Source organism: Sapajus apella, unplaced genomic scaffold (assembly GCF_009761245.1).
Source record: "Sapajus apella isolate SASKATOON/1434 unplaced genomic scaffold, GSC_monkey_1.0 scaffold151, whole genome shotgun sequence".
Classification (NCBI taxonomy): Eukaryota; Metazoa; Chordata; class Mammalia; order Primates; family Cebidae; genus Sapajus; species Sapajus apella.
In genome coordinates, this window is record NW_022437091.1 from 1110494 (window position 1) to 1127610 (window position 17117).

The window sequence follows — 17117 nt, forward strand, 5'->3', positions numbered from 1 at the left end:
GCTTATTAATGTTATCTATTAGTGCCACAGGAAATCAGTAGCCCCCAACTCACACAAATTAGAAATATCTCCTGTGACTGATAATAATAGTTGCTACCAGATATGGAGGACTTCCTGTATGTCAGGCAACTTGCTCTCCTTTAATGTTCTTAACAACCTTAAGAGGGAGTTGCACTATCCTAAACCTCATTTTATAACTGAGAAGAACACAGAGGTTAAGTCATTTTCTGGAGGTCACAGCCAGCAAATAGAGAAGGCGTATTTATTCATTTATTTACCATGTATTGACTTCTTTCTGTGTCTCAGCAGGAGAGAAGCCCAGTGGGTACAAAGGTAAACAGTCTAGGCCCCAGCCTACGGGAAGTTTCAGTTTACAGAGAAGGGGCGGGGCGGGGGCGGGAATGACGAACAAATAGTTACCATACCTTGTGGTAATAGCTGTAATAAAGGCTCACTTCAAAAAGTGCTGCTGGATCTCAGACCCTGGGACAAGAAAAGTATGGAGAGCTTAGGACCCAAAGGAAAGACATCACAGTTATGGAATAAGCAGACGTCTTTGACAAACGTGTGACAAACGTGTCCTGTAACAAAAAACGTCTTACACCCCAAGGATTAAACAAAGCAGGGTTAAATGTGGAAATTGAAGCTGCAAGTCAAGGAGGGGCCCCGTATGACAAGTCCGGCAGGGCTGGAAAGGGGTTAAGGCGGGCAAGTGGGCGTGGCCCGCGCGTTGATTGGCATGGGTGGGACCGGGCTCGTCACCCGCCCAGGCTACTCCAACCCCTGGGCGGGCGGGGGTACCGCCTGGGCGAGGGCCGGGGTGCCGGGCTGAGCCACCTCTCCCCCTCCCCTGCTTCCCTGTCGCGTTCCGCCGGCTGGACGCGCTGGAAGAGTGGAGCACCGCCCGGCCGGCCCTCGGGGCTGACAGTCGGCAAAGTTTGGCTCGAAGAGGAAGTGGTCTCAAACCCCGGCAGGTGGCAGCCAGGCCAGACCAGGGGCGCTCGCGGCCTGTGGTCGGACTGTAGACGAGGGCGCGCCCCAGTGCCGAGACCTGGGGCTTCGAGAGCCGGCCCCGGGAGACAGAGCGCGGCGGCGGCGGGAGAAAACAACTCCGAAGTTGGCGAAGGGCACCGCCCCTACTCCCAGGCTGCCGCCGCCTCCCCGCCCCCAGCCCTGGCATCCAGACCACGGGTCGAGCCCAGGCCATGGAGCCCTCTTGGGGAGGCGGCACCGGGGACCCTGGGCGCCCGGGGCTCCGCCGCGACTTCATCGGGTAGACCACGGAAGCTCCAGGACTCTTCCGGCACCTCCGGACAGCCCAGGATGCTGTCGGCCACCCTCCTCCTCCTCCTCCTTCTTGGTAAGGGCCGAAACGAGACCACCCCCCAGCCCCGCACCAGGGCTGTCACCCGGCCAGCAGTTCTAACTCCTTCCTGTGCGGCCCTGCACCCCGCCCTGCCTGCCTGTTCCCCCCAGCCCCTGCCGCCACCCCCAGCGCTGCCCACCGCAACCCCCAGGAAGTCTCCAGCCGCTCCGCTCGGCCCTCGTCCTTTCTCCGGCTTCCCCAGATCACCCCACCAACCCCTACCGGCCCCGCTGCCGGACCTTCCTTCCGCAGAAGTCCCGCGCCACTACCTTTTCCCACCCCCACTCCCTCTTCCTATTAACTGCCCGGAAGTCCCGGATGGCTTCCTTGAGTTACTCAGGTGAAGAAAACTACGGGGTCTCACTCTCCTGCCCTTTCTCGCTCCTCCTCTAGGAGGCGCTCTGGCCCATCCAGACCGAATTATTTTCCCAAATCCTGGTGAGTTGAGGGAACCTCTGGGGCTCTGTGGGCTTGGGAAAGAGGGGGCACTCAAGAGAAGGACTCTCTATTCCTTCATGGGACCTACCATAGTTTTAGAGGGGAGATCATTTAGCCTTTATTTTATAGATGAGGAAACTGAGGCTTGGTGCGGACCTTCATCTGGCAGTTGCTATGTACTAGTTTGTTTTTTTCTGGGAATATCTATGCTTGATCATCCTAACCATCATGTAGTCTCCCTGAGGGTAGAGGCAGTATTTCCTGCTCCTCCTGGTTCAGTGGCTGGCACAAAGCACACCTCAGAATTGTTTGTCGTATTAGCATTTACTGGTGAAGCTATGAAGAATGGGGAGAGAAAGAGCAAAGCCAGCGGCTGTGACTCCAGGATGTGTGTGGGCGCAGGCAGATACTCTGCTCCTACTTGCAGAGCCCAGACTTTTAGAAACCATAAGCCTCCAAGGGGAGGGGGAAGGGTGGCATGCCAAGGGGCTGTCTACTACCAATGTCCTACGTTCCTCTCTCCAGCTTGTGAGGACCCCCCAGCAGTGCTCTTAGAAGTTCAGGGTACCTTACAGAGGCCCCTGGTCCGGGACAGCCGCACCTCTCCTGCCAACTGCACCTGGCTCATCCTGGGCAGCAAGGAGCAGACTGTCACCATCAGGTGAGAAGCGGAGCAAGAACTCATTCTTCTCCCCTGCCCCTTACCCTCCGTTGGAAGTCTTCAGGGATCACTTCTTTTTCTTTTTTTTTTTTTTTTTTGAGACGGAGTCTTGCTCTGTCACCAGGCTGGAGTGCAATGGTGCAATCTTGCAACCTCCACCTCCCAGGTTCAAGTGATTCTCCTTCCTTGGCCTCCCAAGTAGCTAGGATTACAGGTGCCCGCTACCATGCCTGGCTATTTTTTATTTTTTTGTATTTTTAATAGAGATGAGGTTTCACCACATTGACAAGGCTGGTCTTGAACTCCTGACCTCAAGTGATCTGCCCACCTCGGCCTCACAAAGTTCTGGGATTACAGGCATGAGCCACCATGCCTGGCTCATTCAGGGATCACTTCTCCATGGAATTTCCATCCTTGTCAACAGGGGAAGAGTAGAATTTGATTTGGCCTAGTTTGCCCTAAAAGCCTGACTTTTTCTGGGCCAGACTCGGTGAATTGGAGCTGGGCTGGAGTGGACACCTAGCTTGGGTTCTGGGTATCTCCAAAGGACAGAGGCCACTCTACAAATGATCCTTGGCTCAGATAGAACTGTTCTGAGGAGTCCTTCCATTCATTGCGTGTCCTGCCTGAGATTCACAACTACTCCTTAATCAGCTGAGGACATTCCTTAGCTTCTCCAGGTCTTTTAAACATTCCAACTCTCCCCAGGCTCCCCTGACCTTGGATCATTATCTGGGGACCATGTTAAGTACCTAGCTATTTGCCTTACATAGTTCACTTTCCATGAATTTACCCAGAAAGGAGTAGGCAAACAGAGAGGGAAACCTGTCGAGAGGCTGTCAGGGCAAAGGGATCAGAATGCCTTGGAGAACCAAGCCAGGTCTCACATCTGGCACAGTGGGGTGGGGCAAGATGATGAGTGCTGGTTAATCGAACTGTATGGTAATCACCAGTTACTGCTGATACTATACTTGAGTGACAGTGCTGCAAGAACTGGAATGCAGTATACTTCCTCTTAAGTCAGTTTTTCCAAAGGGTTCTAGGATGTATCTTATGGTCTTACGGTGATACTGGCCCATGTTAGGAAGATCCCCATTGACTACATTGACTTAACAATAATTTGGCTGCCAGGAGCGATGGCTCACACCTGTAATCCCAGCACTTTGGAAGGCTGAGGTGGATGGATTAGGAGTTCAAGACCAGCCTGACCAATATGGTGAAACCCTGTCTCTACTAAAAATACAAAATTAGCTGGGTGTGATGGTGGGCACCTATAATCCCAGCTATTTGTAAGGCTGAGGCGGGAGACTTGTTTGAACCCAAGAGGCGGAGGTTGCAGAGCCGAGATCACGCCATTGCACTCAAGCCTGGGTGACAAGAGTGAAACTCCATCTCAAATAAATAAATAAGGCCAGGCACAGTGGTTCACGCCTGTAATTCCAGCACTTCGGGAGGCCGAGGTGGGTGGACCATGAGGTCAAGAGATCGAGACCATCCTGGCCAACATGGTGAAACCCCGTCTCTACTAAAAATAAAAAAATTATTTGGGCATGGTGGTGCACACCTGTAGTCCCAGCTACTCAGGAGGCTGAGGCAGCAGAATCGCTTGAACCTGGGAGGCAGAGGTTGCAGTGAGCCAAGATTGCTCCACTGCACTCCAGCCTGGGTGACAGAGCAAGACTCCATCTCTAAATAAATAAATAGACTTGAGTTTTCATTTGGCCATTTGGATCATGGCTAAGCAGACTTGTGCTTCCTGGGACAGAAGGGGCCTGGTGGCACCAGGGGAGGAGAAAGCCAGCAGCAGTCAAGAGCATCTCACGTCCTGGTCTCCTCTATTCCCATAGGTTCCAGAAGCTACACCTGGCCTGTGGCTCAGAGCACTTGACCCTACGCTCCCCTCTCCAGCCACTGATCTCCCTGTGTGAGGCACCTCCCAGCCCTCTGCAGCTACCTGGGGGCAATGTTACCATCACTTACAGCTATGCTGGGGCCAGAGCACCCATGGGACAGGGCTTCTTGCTCTCCTACAGCCAAGGTAGGCTGGACAGGGATGTCTGAGGAGCAATGAAAGCCCCAGGCAGAAGGGGAGGATCCTGAGGGCTTTGGTGCTTCACAGCCCCTCTCCATGGTGCCTCTGCAGATTGGTTGATGTGCCTGCAGGAAGAGTTCCAGTGCCTGAACCACCGCTGTGTGTCTGCTGTCCAGCGCTGTGATGGGATTGATGCCTGTGGCGATGGCTCTGATGAAGCAGGTTGCACCTCAGACCCCTTTCCTGGCCTGACCTCAGGGCCCATCCCCTCCCTGCCTTGCAATCTCACCTTGGAGGACTTCTATGGGGTCTTCTCCTCCCCTGGATATACACACCTTGCCTCAGTCTCCCACCCCCAGTCCTGCCATTGGCTGCTGGACCCCCATGATGGCCGGCGGCTGGCCGTGCGCTTCACAGCCCTGGACTTGGGCTTTGGAGATGCAGTGCATGTGTATGATGGCCCTGGGCCCCCTGAGAGCTCCCGACTACTGCGTAGTCTCACCCACTTCAGCAATGGCAAGGCTGTCACTGTGGAGACACTGTCTGGCCAGGCTGTTGTATCCTACCACACAGTCGCTTGGAGCAGTGGTCGTGGCTTCAATGCCACCTACCATGTGCGGGGCTACTGCTTGCCTTGGGACAGACCCTGCGGCTTAGGCTCTGGCCTGGGGGCTGGCGAAGGCCTAGGTGAGCGCTGCTACAGTGAGGCACAGCGCTGTGATGGCTCATGGGACTGTGCTGATGGCACAGATGAGGAGGACTGCCCAGGCTGCCCACCTGGACACTTCCCCTGTGGGGCTGCTGGCACCTCTGGTGCCACAGCCTGCTACCTGCCTGCTGACCGCTGCAACTACCAGACTTTCTGTGCTGACGGAGCAGACGAGAGACGCTGTTGGCATTGCCAGCCTGGCAATTTCCGATGCCGGGACGAGAAGTGCGTGTATGAGACGTGGGTGTGCGATGGGCAGCCAGACTGTGCTGACGGCAGTGATGAGTGGGACTGCTCCTATGCTCTGCCCCGCAAGGTCATCACAGCTGCGGTCATTGGCAGTCTAGTGTGTGGCCTGCTCCTGGTCATCGCCCTGGGCTGCACCTGCAAGCTCTATGCCATTCGCACCCAGGAGTACAGGTCAGTGGGAGTGGGGCTGGCAACAGAGTAGAGCCTGAGGGCGAGACTGGGCCATGCGGCTACAGGAGACCATGAAAGCCACCTTGGGGAGAGGTTCCCATGATCAGCTTGTCAGTTGTCTCCTGTAAGGGACAGGTCCAGATCCTGAAAGCAGTCTCAAGGGAGGAGGGACCTCAGATGACCTTTGGGAAAGCCATGGCACAGCTCCAGCCAGCCTGGCCCAGGTGTGGAAGGGGGAGGACTGACCAGGCTGGGGTGGTCTACTCTGGCTGAGAACTATCAGTAACTAAGCAGTCCTCATTCCTTCTAGCATCTTCGCCCCCCTCTCCCGGATGGAGGCCGAGATTGTACAGCAGCAGGCACCCCCTTCCTATGGGCAGCTCATTGCCCAGGGTGCCATCCCACCTGTAGAAGACTTTCCTACAGAGAATCCTAATGATGTAAGTCACTCCCCACAACCCTAGCACCTCCTGGTCCTGCTTCTGCTGTGGCCCTGCCCCTGTACCCTCCTTCATTCAGCCTTTGGCCCTCTGACTCTGAGGCCTCCTCATCTCTTGCAGAACTCAGTGCTGGGCAACCTGCGTTCTCTGCTACAGATCTTACGCCAGGATATGACTCCAGGAGGTGCCTCAGGTGCCCGCCGTCGCCAGCGGGGCCGCTTGATGCGCCGCCTGGTACGCCGTCTCCGCCGCTGGGGGTTTCTTCCTCGAACTAGCACCCCAGCTCGGGCCTCTGAGTCCAGATCCCAGGTCACACCTTCCACTGCTCCCCTTGAGGCTCTAGATGGCAGCACAGGTCCAGCCCGTGAGGGTGGGGCAGTGGGTGGGCAAGATGGGGAGCAGGCACCCCCACTGCCCATCAAGGCTGCCCTCCCATCTGCCAGCACGTCTCCAGCCTCTGCTACTGTCCCCGAAGCCCCAGGGCCACTGCCCTCACTGCCCCTAGAGCCATCACTATTGTCTGGAGTGGTGCAGGCCCTGCGAGGCCGCCTCCTGCCCAGCCTGGGGCCCCCAGGACCAACCCGAAGCCCTCCTCGTCCCCACACAGCAGTCCTGGCCCCGGAAGATGAGGATGATGTGCTGCTGGTGCCACTGGCTGAACCGGGGATCTGGGTAGTTGAAGCAGAGGATGAGCCACTGCTTACCTGAGGGGACCTAGGGACTCTACTGGGGCCTCTCCTCTGGGGCACCACTCGTGGTGGCACAACCCTTTAGAGGGTGGGTCAGCCTCCCCTCCACCACTTCCCTCCCTGTCCCTGGATCTGAGGGGACTTGCTAGGCCTCCTGTTGACCCTGTGTAGCTGCTGTAAAGTTAGGTGTCCTTCAGGCAGGGAGAGGGCTCACAGAGCCTCCTCTGTACACAGCCAGAGACCCCAGTCTCTTCACCCCCACCTGCTTCCCACGCCACCGCCATTTGGGTGGCTGTTTTTAAAAAGTAAAGTTCTTAGAGGATCATAGGCCTGGACACTCCATCCTTGCCAAACCTCCACCCAAAAGTGGCCTTAAGCACCGGAATGCCAATTAACTGGAGACCCTTCAGCCCCCAAGAGGAGGATTTGGGAAGAATCTGAGGTTTTGCCATCCACAATCCCTCCTACAGGATCTGGCTCACAAAAAGTGTGCAACAAATGCTTCTGTTCCATAGCTATGGCATTGCTCAGTCAGTCGAGGTCAAAAATAAAGGAATCATACATCTCAAAATTTTGCAAATTAGCCGTGAGCCTGAGCCCCGCCTCTTCCCATCTCGGTCTATGCTCACCTCATCCCGCTTCTCCCTGTGGAAGCCGTTGCTTGGCCCTCTACCTCCTCCCCTCTTCCTGTTCATCTTCCAACCCCTGCACTCTTGATTTTTAAACCACACAGAAGGTAAAAAAAATTCTAGGAACCATAAGGACCAGCCCACTCCATTTCCGCTCAAATGCCTGGGGCCCAGCTCTGCGGTGACTGACTCCAGGGGTGTGCACCAAGCCTCTTTCCTAACAGCCAGGATAGAAGTGAGGGGAGCCAGCTGGGCCCTGCAGTCAGGAAGGTTGTCGTTTATGGAGCATTCCCCAAGCACCACTCCTGTGGTGGGACACAGGAGTCATGACTCCTACCCTCCACCCTCCATGCCCACCAGGCATTTAGCAGTCTGTCCTATGCAAGACAGATGGAATTATCAGCCAGAATACCTCAAAGCAGGCAAAGATGAGTAGAGGGAAAATTCACAAACATTCAGGGTATGAGGTGCTGGCATTCCCATGGCCAAATCCAAGAGGTCTGCCTGGAAGAGGGCCCAAACTGGATTCTAAAGAATGCTGTTGGAATAGAGCTATGAATTCCAGGCAGGGGAAGTGTCCACAGGACAAGCAAACTGAAGAGACAAGAGGGCGAGACCCTGGGCTTGAGAGCACAAGCAGCGGCCAGAGCTGCAGAGCTGGGGCAGTGAGGGGCGGGTAATGGAGGGAATGATTTGCAAGCAGTGTTGGAACCCAGCCCCTACTTAGCAAAGTGACAGAAGCTGCCTGAGTTTGGAAGGAAAATCGAGGCAAAAGACATAGAAGGAGGTTGTGGGGGTGGGAGTGATGCTTCAGGAGCAAAGCTGAGGAATCCCCTGATGGAGTCAGTCCCTGGGGATAGAGGCTCCCTGCATGTTCTCCTTGTCTAGCCCCATACCCAGTGAAGCCTGTTACCCAGCCTAGCCCCACACCTGGTAGGGAGGCCCTGTTGATTACAGCCTGTCAGCATCTTCAAAACCAGCACTAACTGCACAATTTTCCTTTCTCCTAGTGAGCAAGAGCCTGGTGAAGTAGCAGAGAGGGGTATGGGTCCATGTGCAGTTCTGGGACCCTGGCACCTTGGCTCAGGGAAGAACCAAGCTCCTTTCACTGCAGACCCTCTCCAGAGACTGGGGAGTGGGCTCCAGAGAACCTGGTTCTTGCTTACTGTTCTCCCTTTGGGCCCTCCTTCCTAAGTACAAACAGTCCTGGGTCCACTCAACATCAGGCCCAGTGTAAATAATCAAGCACTGATTCTCCCTCCCCTGCCTCTCCATAGCCTGGTCTTTGCCCTCTCCTTTGCTCTTCTCTTCCCCATAGCCACCTCAATTACCTGCAGCCTGATAATCTTCATCCCTTTATCCAGACCTTTTCTCTCCTAGTGGTATTGCAAACTGAAAGTGGACAAAGACTTCAGGTAAAACTGCTCCTTGTGGTGGAATGCTTCTGAATGCTGGAAGGAGGACTTAGGGCAGAGTTCATTAGGGAGGCCTGTGCTTATAGATCAGTGGGCCTGAAAGAAGTTTCTTTAGTTTCTAGGTGTATGCTGTACAGGGTGTAGGCAGTAATAATACTCATGTCAGCCATAGTGAAGCCCCAAGGTAGCTGGGATAGGGGACTGACCTTATACAGGCAGCATGGGAAAACTAAGACAGAGGGTTCTACCCAAGTGATGGCACTGGGGAGCAGTCACTCAGGTTTATTTCCACCAGGGCCCAAGAAAAAAAGCAATGAGGCAACTTAAAATTCGTCAAGATAGATACCAATATCCAAGGTGCTTGGTCTTACGAGTGTGGGACCCACATCAAGGCTCTTGGTGGGAAGGCAGGAGGCATTTTCAGCATGAGATAGGAATCAGGCTGTGAATCAGAGTCTAGAATCTAAGATAAAAGACGATACCAGGGCTGGGAGCAGTGGCTCACACACGCCTGTAATCCTAGCACTTTGGGAGGCCAAGGCTTGATTGCCTGAGCTCATGAGTTCAAGACCAGCTTGGGCAACATGGTGGAACCCTGTCTCTACTAAAATACAAAAAATTAGCTGTGCGTGGCGGCATGCACCTACAGTCCCAGCTACTTGGGAGGCTAAGGCAGGAGAATTGCTGGAACCCAGAAGGCAGAGGTTGCAGTGAGCTGAGATCGCACCACTGCACTCCAGCCTGGGCAATAGACCGAGGCTCCCTTTCAAAAAAAAAAAAGATACCAGAACTCGGTCCTTAAGAAACAAAATTCTGCCAGACACAGTAGCTCATGCCTGTAACCTCAGCACTTTAGGGGGCCCAAGGCAGGCAGATTGCCTGAGGCCAGGAGTTCAAGACCAGCCTGGGCAACATGATGAAACCCTGTCTCTACCAAAAATACAAAAACTAGCTAGTCTCATAACCTGGTCTAAAAATAAATAAATAGATTAAAAAAAAAGGAAAGGAAATCATGGGCCTTAACCAAGCTCCAGGCCTCACTGGGAGGGAAGAAGGACCCCCAGCCACACAGCCTAAGGCTGCGGAAGCACCAAGGTGGTTAAAGAGTGAGTGCCTGTCTAGGCAAAATTTGCTATTGACGTTTTTTTTTTTTTTTTTTAAAAAGAGTGAGTGCCTAATGATGCCAGATTCTTCATCACCTGAAGTGAACCCTCACAACAGAGCTGGGCCATGGGCATCATAAACCCTATTTCGCAGGCTCAGGAGGAGCTTCAGGGAAATCCGAAGATTGGCCCAGTCTCTACCAAGTGGTGGATTTAGACCTGGCACTACTCCATTCCAAATCTCACCCTTGTCCCACTATTCCACAGGACCTCCCATTCCTGAGGGAGCCTGGACACAGGCAAATGCTCAGCCCGGGAGGTTGAGGTTACAGTGACCTATGATCGCACCACTGCAGTCTAGCCTGGGCATGGGCAATAGGGACAGACCCTCTCTCTGAAAAAAATAAAAATATTCATTTTGGAAGGAAGTAATTCTAAAATGTTACACTTGTCTTCAGCACATCTGCAATATAATAAAAATTTTCTGAATAGCTGAGGATCATTCATAGAAACCAGTGGCTTTTCTCCAGCAGTGTCTCCTGACACTGTAACTGTAGGCATATGGGGAGCTATTTGCTTTTATGCTAAATGACCTCAGACCACTTATAAAATGCATATGAGTGCAATAAATGTTTTTTTGTGTGTGTGGTGTTACTTCCCTGGCTACCAGGGGTCACTTGCTACTCTAAATGTGTTTCTAATCTACTAGTACAGGAACACACATGGACACATTAAAATTGTGAATAAAAGTAAGGATAAGTAGGCCATGATTTAGGACTGGAGAATCTACCCAGTGAGTAAAGTGTATGAATATTTTAGCTGCTAAGGAGTCCTTTCTGCTTCCTCAAACCCTGTACTGTTGCCCTGTAGTTGACCTCCAGATAAGTGAACCGTCAACTGCATATTGTTCCCAAGATGATTAGTTACCTTTTCCATTGGAAAAGTCTGCTGAGGATTGCAGGATAGACTGTTCCCAATAATAGGAGACAGTTGGAATATTTAAGAGAAGGAAAGCAGCATAGTGTAGAAATAAAAAATCTTTGGCACTGGAAAGATGTGGGTGGGATTCCTGGTGTTCCCATTTTCCAGCTGCAGGATTGCTTTAGGGACAGGCCACCTACCTACCATGTGAGCCTTGGGGTCAAGAAGATGAAAGGAGATAATGCAGGAAAGTGCTTAGCACAGCATCTGGCAAAAATGGGGCAAGGAAAGGAAATCAGAATGTGTTTTTGGGAGCTTAAGGGTGTCAGGAAGGAGGACAGGCAGGAAAGGGGCAGGATAAGAAACCTGAAAGAAAAGGGAACTGGGCATAAAAGGAAAAGTAAGATATGTGCTATCTGGGCTTCCTCAAACAGCCAGACATCATCCATTGTGCATCTGCCTTGCATAGCCCAGAAGTCCTGGCAGTTTCACCAAAAAACATTAACAGTGGGGTAGGGGAGTTGGGAGGTAGCCGGCGCTCTCCCTCTGCCCCACTTAAGATTGGGAACTTCGTGTTTGAGATAGCTAGCTTTGTCTGGTCCTTTTTCCCTGCTCTGATTATTGTTGGCTTGGTGGGCCTGGCAGGGAGAGAAGGTGGAGGAGCCTCCACAATGTTTTGCTCGTACCTGAACTTAGTGGTAAAATGAAGCTGCCCAAATGAAGCAGCTGTATTTCCTTCCTTAGAGCATCTGCCTAGAGGCTGGGAAATGGGTACTTTTGTGGCTCTTGGCCCAGAAGAGGCAGGCTGGAGAAGGAAAAGGTGGCAGGGTGGCTGTGCCTCAGTCCCCACACCTCTTTTGACCTATATCTCGTTTTTCAAACCAGCTTTTAGTCTTTCTGCCTCTTCCCCCTGTGCAGCCACTGAGCACACTCTTTAAGCTGGACACTGGGCTAGTGGACTGGAAATACAAGAGACAAATGATGCATAGTCCTGGCTGCTGGAGAAAGATCTTCACCTCCCGAGGTCCCTGCCTTCTCCCACCCTCAGCTCCCTTACCCATGACACCCCCAGCAACCCTTGTCTGTTCTGCCCCCTGACTGTTCTGTCATGCCTTAACCAGGCTCTGCAGTGTGTATGCTCCCAGAGGGAAACGATACAAAGGAAAGGGAGGGGGGGACGGAAAGGAGGGAATCCCGCTGACATCACTGCTCATTAGCATGTGTGACCTCATCAGGGGGCGGGACAATTTCCCCAGGTGTCTTGTGGGGAGGGTATGTGTGTTGGGGGGTGGTATTTAAAGGGAAAAGCTGACAGTGCTGTTGAGTGAGGGAGCGGGTGCTGCGAGCCGCTGGGCTGCACACGCACACGCACACCGATGCATACGGACCTGGACACCGACATGGACATGGACACAGAAACCACAGCACTCTGCCCCTCTGGCAGCCACCAGGCCTCCCCTCCAGGGACGCCCACGCCAGGTGAGGGATAACCTGGGCAGGTTCTTGCTGAAACCATGGGGGTGGGAGCTGAAGCTTTGGTGGGGACGTCAGAACTAGGGGTTGAGGGAGCTTGAGCCCAGTCTGCAAGAGGAGAAGAGCAATTCAGAAAGTGGAGAAGACCCCTGCTCACACAAGGACTGGGATTAGGCTAGGGTGGAGGGGAAGAGCTGCCTAAATGCCCCCTCCTCCATCACTCCCAGGGCTCTGCTTGAGAAACTGGTACATGGCCCTTAGCTCAGCCTCATTCCCGAGGCTGGGATGGGCAAGAAGGAAGGGGAGAAGAAAGGGGCAGCCCCCAAGCCTGGGAATCACAGGCAGGGGGCTACCCCGGAGACCTGTTGTAAGGGTTCTTCTGGCTCCTGGAGGCCCTGGCTACTGGCCAAGTATTGATCCTGGGCTATTTCCAGCCTCCCTCCAGCCCCCTTTGTTGTGTCTGTTTTCCTCCTCCAGTTACCCTGACCCTGGCATTGTCACTCTCACACATACTCTCTCTCTACTTCTACCTCTCTATGAACACAATATTTTCTCCCACTCACAGGGACAGACAGGAATGCAGGATTCTCACACCCAACCACGCACTGAGGGATGCTCACCTATAGGGCCACGGGAAGCAGCAGCCCCCGTCTCTCTCTCTCACACACACAGAGTCCACAGAGACCCAACATGCACATCATCTCAAAAAGCAAAGGCCCTTTCCTAGGAAGAGGCTCACTACAAAGTTTTTTACTCTGCTATACCTACTCCCCAGACACTGGGCAGCAGCTTCAGCTTCTCATTCTCTCTGCTTCTCCTCGGTTTGGGGATTACCAGTGCTGGAAACAGGAGGAGGAAGGGCCTCTTGGTGGAAAGACAGGCAGCTTCCCCTAATCCCTGCTGCACCCCACAGGGCCAGAGGCCTAGTCTAGGGGTGTGCCTGTGTGCCAGTGTAATGTGTGAGTGGGTGTGTGAGCCTGCATTCAGGTCCCTTCCCTGCATGGGGCACATTTTGACTAGGTTGGGGTTGGGACCACATTGGAGAAGCTATCATGTTGGCTCCAGTTCAGGCTTCTGGAGACTTTAGTGTAAGAGGTCAGGCCAGAGATTGTCAGTTACTTCTGGGTAATGGTCATCAAGTGGGTGTGGCTGGGCCTCTGATGCTGGAATAGCCTGGATTGAGCCTTCTGTAGATGGCTGGGCATATCCCACTCACAGCTTCCTTTTCTTTGCCCTCCCACCCCACCCCAGAAGCAGATGCCACATTGCTGAAGAATCCAGAGAAACTGTTGGCAGAGTTGGACCGGGGCGGGCTACCCTCTGCCCCTGGGGCCCCCAGACGAAGAGGCAGTATGCCTGTCCCCTACAAGCACCAGCTCCGGCGGGCCCAGGCTGTAGATGAACTTGACTGGCCACCTCAGGCCTCATCCTCTGGCTCCTCTGACTCGCTGGGCTCAGGGGAGGCTCCCCCTGCTCAAAAGGATGGCATCTTCAAGGTCATGCTAGTGGGGGAGAGTGGCGTGGGCAAGAGCACCCTAGCAGGCACTTTTGGTGGTCTCCAGGGAGACAGTACTCATGAACCAGAGAACTCAGGTATTTGGGGAAGCCCTGCAGGGGTTGAGGGGGCTCTGGGGCCCTGGTCAGGGAAGGAAGTGCTGATGACCTGAGCAGCCCCTGGAGGACAGAGCTTAACAGAAGCTTCTCCAATGCTTTCTATGGCAGCTTCCCTAAAGTTGGGGCCGGACGGCAGGATGGTTTCTCTGGTGCTGAGATCTGAGGTGTCCCTGATTACCAGGTCTCACAAATGTTGGGGAACCTCCTAATAGAGTTTATTCCCTCTCCCTATTTTCCAACAGAGGATACCTATGAGAGACGCATCGTGGTGGATAAGGAAGAAGTGACTCTAGTTGTTTATGACATCTGGGAACAGGTGAGAACTAAGATGTGGTGGCAGGCAGGTGATGAAGCTGGGAGAACAGGGGAAGGGCAAAGTCTGGCTGAAGGCTGGTGGGACTGCTGGTCCTGGTTTCAACATGTACTGGAACCTGAGCTTTTGTTCATATCACCTCAGAAGGCAAAGGCCCACACCAATGTTCATACCACAGGCCATGGCCATTAAAAGCTACAGTCTTTCCAGAATCTTCTGACCCAGAGGAAACTCAGGATGGGAATTTGACAAAACCTGCAGCTGCAAGCTAGGCTGGACACCCTGAAATCGACTCCATCCATACATTTTTCAGCCTGAAGGAATCTGATGTGACAGGACAAGAGCTCAGGGCTCTGGAATATCAGGGAAGGGGGGAAAGAGTGAAGACTGCTTAATATTTGGACACAAAGATTACCAGATAGAAATAAGAGGCCAAATTACAGACATGTGAATAATATTCATTTTAAAATCAAGAACTTAACTTAAGAAATCAGAATGGCTACCCTAGTCTAGGACCTTCACATTACTAATTTCTCCCTCCTCCACAAACATTCTGGGTATGGAGATTCTGCTATTAACTAGCTCTGTTGTCCTAAGCAGGTGACTTCCTTCTCCCTCACAGCCCAGGATCAGGAGATCCCTCCAGCCCTAACATTTCTCTGCCTGTCTGCAGGGGGATGCAGGAGGGTGGCTGCGGGACCACTGCCTTCAGACCGGGGACGCCTTTCTCATCGTCTTCTCAGTCACTGACCGACGGAGCTTCTCCAAAGTTCCAGAGACCCTACTTAGGCTCCGGGCTGGGAGGCCGCACCACGACCTACCAGTTATCCTCGTTGGAAACAAGAGCGACTTGGCCCGCTCCCGGGAGGTATCACTGGAGGGTGTGTATACTGAACAGATTCCATACTTGCGATCTCAAGGGAACGCTCTCCCTTCCAGGTCACCTCTTCTCCCTAAGGCCGTTTTACCATCGCTGATGTACGAACCCACTTGCAATTAGTCTAAAGGCAGACTCCCAAAGCCCCACTCAAGGACCCTGAGAATCCCTTCTTGTCACTTCCCCTCACCTCTCTCCAAGGCCCACTTCTCTCTCTCCTTCGCACCTCCACCACTTTGTTCTCTCGGTTCCAAGATTCGCTAGTACCGATAACCTTTCCAACCACAAGCCCAGGCACTCCCCAGGCCCACCATCGTCCCGGCACCCCACCCCCCACCCCGTACAGCACAGCGGGCGCCTGAGCCGGTCCCTTTCCGCAGAGGGCCGCCACCTGGCCGGGACGCTGAGCTGCAAGCACATCGAGACGTCGGCCGCACTTCACCACAACACGCGGGAGCTCTTCGAGGGCGCGGTGCGCCAGATTCGGCTGCGGCGGGGCCGGAACCGCGCCGGGGGCCAGAGGCCCGAGCTGGGCAGCCCCGAGGGCCCTGCACCGCCAGCACGCCGCGAGAGCCTCACCAAGAAGGCCAAACGGTTCCTCGCCAACCTGGTGCCGCGCAACGCGAAGTTCTTCAAGCAGCGCTCCAGGTCGTGTCACGACCTCTCGGTGCTCTGAGCCGCGGTCGCCATGGCCACTGCGGTCGCCATGGTCACCGCGCCCTCCGCTAGCCCCCTCGCCTCGCCCCGCCCCCGTCCGGCTTCCCCGGTGGAGGCCGTCTAGGAAACCAAAAACTCCCAGGATGCCGCGGTGTGACCGCCGGGGGCGGTCCGAGTCCGCTGGGCGGAACCTCCACGCCCGCCCCCACGCGTTCTCCGAACCTTCGGACCCCAGGGCGCCTAGAAGGCGAGGACGCAGACCTGAGGGCGGCCGGTGAGCGGGGAGGGAAGAAAAATAATTCTGCAAGGTATTTTTTTTTTAAATTAATTCGCGCTTGGCCACCTCGTCTGTAAAGAAATACTAAAAGCGAGATCTTGAAAAGTGCTTTGTAGACTCCTTGACGGAGTTTGCCTTCTTTGTACGCTGCGTGAACATGCCTCACCTTTAAAAGAGTCTTAAAGGTAAAGACACGGAGACCCCCCCCCCCCCCATCTTCCAAGGACCTTCCCGAAAACGTTCTGGCTCTCATCTACAGTATTTGTCCACTTTGCCTTTAAGGAGTTCTTAAAGGCAAGGGCCTGGAAGCGCTGTTCTTGAGACTGATTCTCTCAAGTGGACTTACCAGTCCACCACCCCACTTCCCCTTTAAGGTTATTAAAGGTAAGGGGTGGACAGACTTTTTGCATTCAGATGCTGAGCAGGGGCAACCCCTTTTAGCCAGGGCCCAGGAGGCACCAGCAAGGGGCCACCCTTTCCCTTTTCAATAAATAATTTTTGTACTGCATCTGTTCACTTTTGACGGTTCTTGGACTCTCCGGGGAAGGGATGGGTGTTGATGGAAACTGTATTACCCACAAGAAAACTCAAGCCCAGAGAAGTAAGGAACCTAACTCTCTAAGGAGGCTCTGGAATTGACTTGGCCTGGGGTAGTCCGTGTCAAAGGGCCACAGGCCCTTACAGATAATCAGGTCCACTTCGTGCGTTTGCCAATGAGAAAACAGGCCTGGAGAGGAACAGGGACCTCCTAGAAGTCATTTGTAAATGAGTGACACAGTGGGACCAAGTCTCCAGACTGAGCCTCGTCTCCTTACCCCACTATATCCTGCAGGGAACAGGCTAGAAGTTACATTTAGCTCCCAGAGGTACTCAGCTTTTACTTGGGCTGGTTCAAGGTGGGGCCCCTATCCACCAGGGAGGCCCATCAGCTGGAGCGTGATGGGGTCCGCCTGCACCTCCTCTGGCAGGGCCCCACAGCCCCAGCTGTCACCTGCAAAGCCCGTGTGAGTACTGAAGCTGTCACTGCCTCCCCTGGGGACTCCCACGCCTGCTGCTGCCTGAGCCATAAGTTTGAACAAAGGG

General features: G+C 53.9%; 2 protein-coding genes across 4 annotated transcripts; both read left to right on the plus strand.

Annotated features, from left to right (window-relative positions):
- The first annotated feature begins 1229 nt into the window (after positions 1 to 1229).
- LRP10 (LDL receptor related protein 10) lies at positions 1230 to 9567 on the plus strand. Of its 2 annotated transcripts, XM_032265548.1 has the most exons (8): positions 1230 to 1360; positions 1760 to 1804; positions 2330 to 2465; positions 4313 to 4503; positions 4609 to 5626; positions 5937 to 6066; positions 6187 to 6300; positions 8395 to 9567. In XM_032265548.1, exons 1-8 carry the CDS (start codon positions 1324 to 1326, stop codon positions 8395 to 8397), a joined length of 1674 nt encoding a protein of 557 aa, XP_032121439.1. In that variant the 5' UTR covers positions 1230 to 1323; the 3' UTR covers positions 8398 to 9567. The 2 variants fall into 2 exon arrangements, with proteins under 2 accessions (XP_032121439.1, XP_032121438.1); XM_032265547.1 differs by lacking the exon at positions 8395 to 9567 and having other exon boundaries at positions 6187 to 7326.
- A 135-nt stretch (positions 9568 to 9702) lies between these two features.
- On the plus strand, positions 9703 to 16542 carry REM2 (RRAD and GEM like GTPase 2). 2 transcript variants are annotated; one of them, XM_032265552.1, is made up of 5 exons: positions 9703 to 12302; positions 13551 to 13889; positions 14153 to 14226; positions 14897 to 15104; positions 15481 to 16542. In XM_032265552.1, exons 1-5 carry the CDS (start codon positions 12200 to 12202, stop codon positions 15774 to 15776), a joined length of 1020 nt encoding a protein of 339 aa, XP_032121443.1. In that variant the 5' UTR covers positions 9703 to 12199; the 3' UTR covers positions 15777 to 16542. The 2 variants fall into 2 exon arrangements, with proteins under 2 accessions (XP_032121443.1, XP_032121441.1); XM_032265550.1 differs by having other exon boundaries at positions 9704 to 12302; positions 13548 to 13889.
- Positions 16543 to 17117: the final 575 nt, after the last annotated feature.

Coding starts and splice junctions, on each gene's coding strand:
- LRP10 (XM_032265547.1), top strand. CDS start 1,324: ATGCTGTCGGCCACCCTCCTCCTCCTCCTCCTTCTTG. Junction 2,466..4,312: donor GAGCAGACTGTCACCATCAG/GTGAGAAGCGGA, acceptor CTATTCCCATAG/GTTCCAGAAGCTACACCTGG. Junction 4,504..4,608: donor CTTGCTCTCCTACAGCCAAG/GTAGGCTGGACA, acceptor GTGCCTCTGCAG/ATTGGTTGATGTGCCTGCAG.
- REM2 (XM_032265550.1), top strand. CDS start 12,200: ATGCATACGGACCTGGACACCGACATGGACATGGACACAGAAACCACA. Junction 12,303..13,547: donor TCCAGGGACGCCCACGCCAG/GTGAGGGATAAC, acceptor ACCCCACCCCAG/AAGCAGATGCCACATTGCTG. Junction 13,890..14,152: donor TCATGAACCAGAGAACTCAG/GTATTTGGGGAA, acceptor ATTTTCCAACAG/AGGATACCTATGAGAGACGC.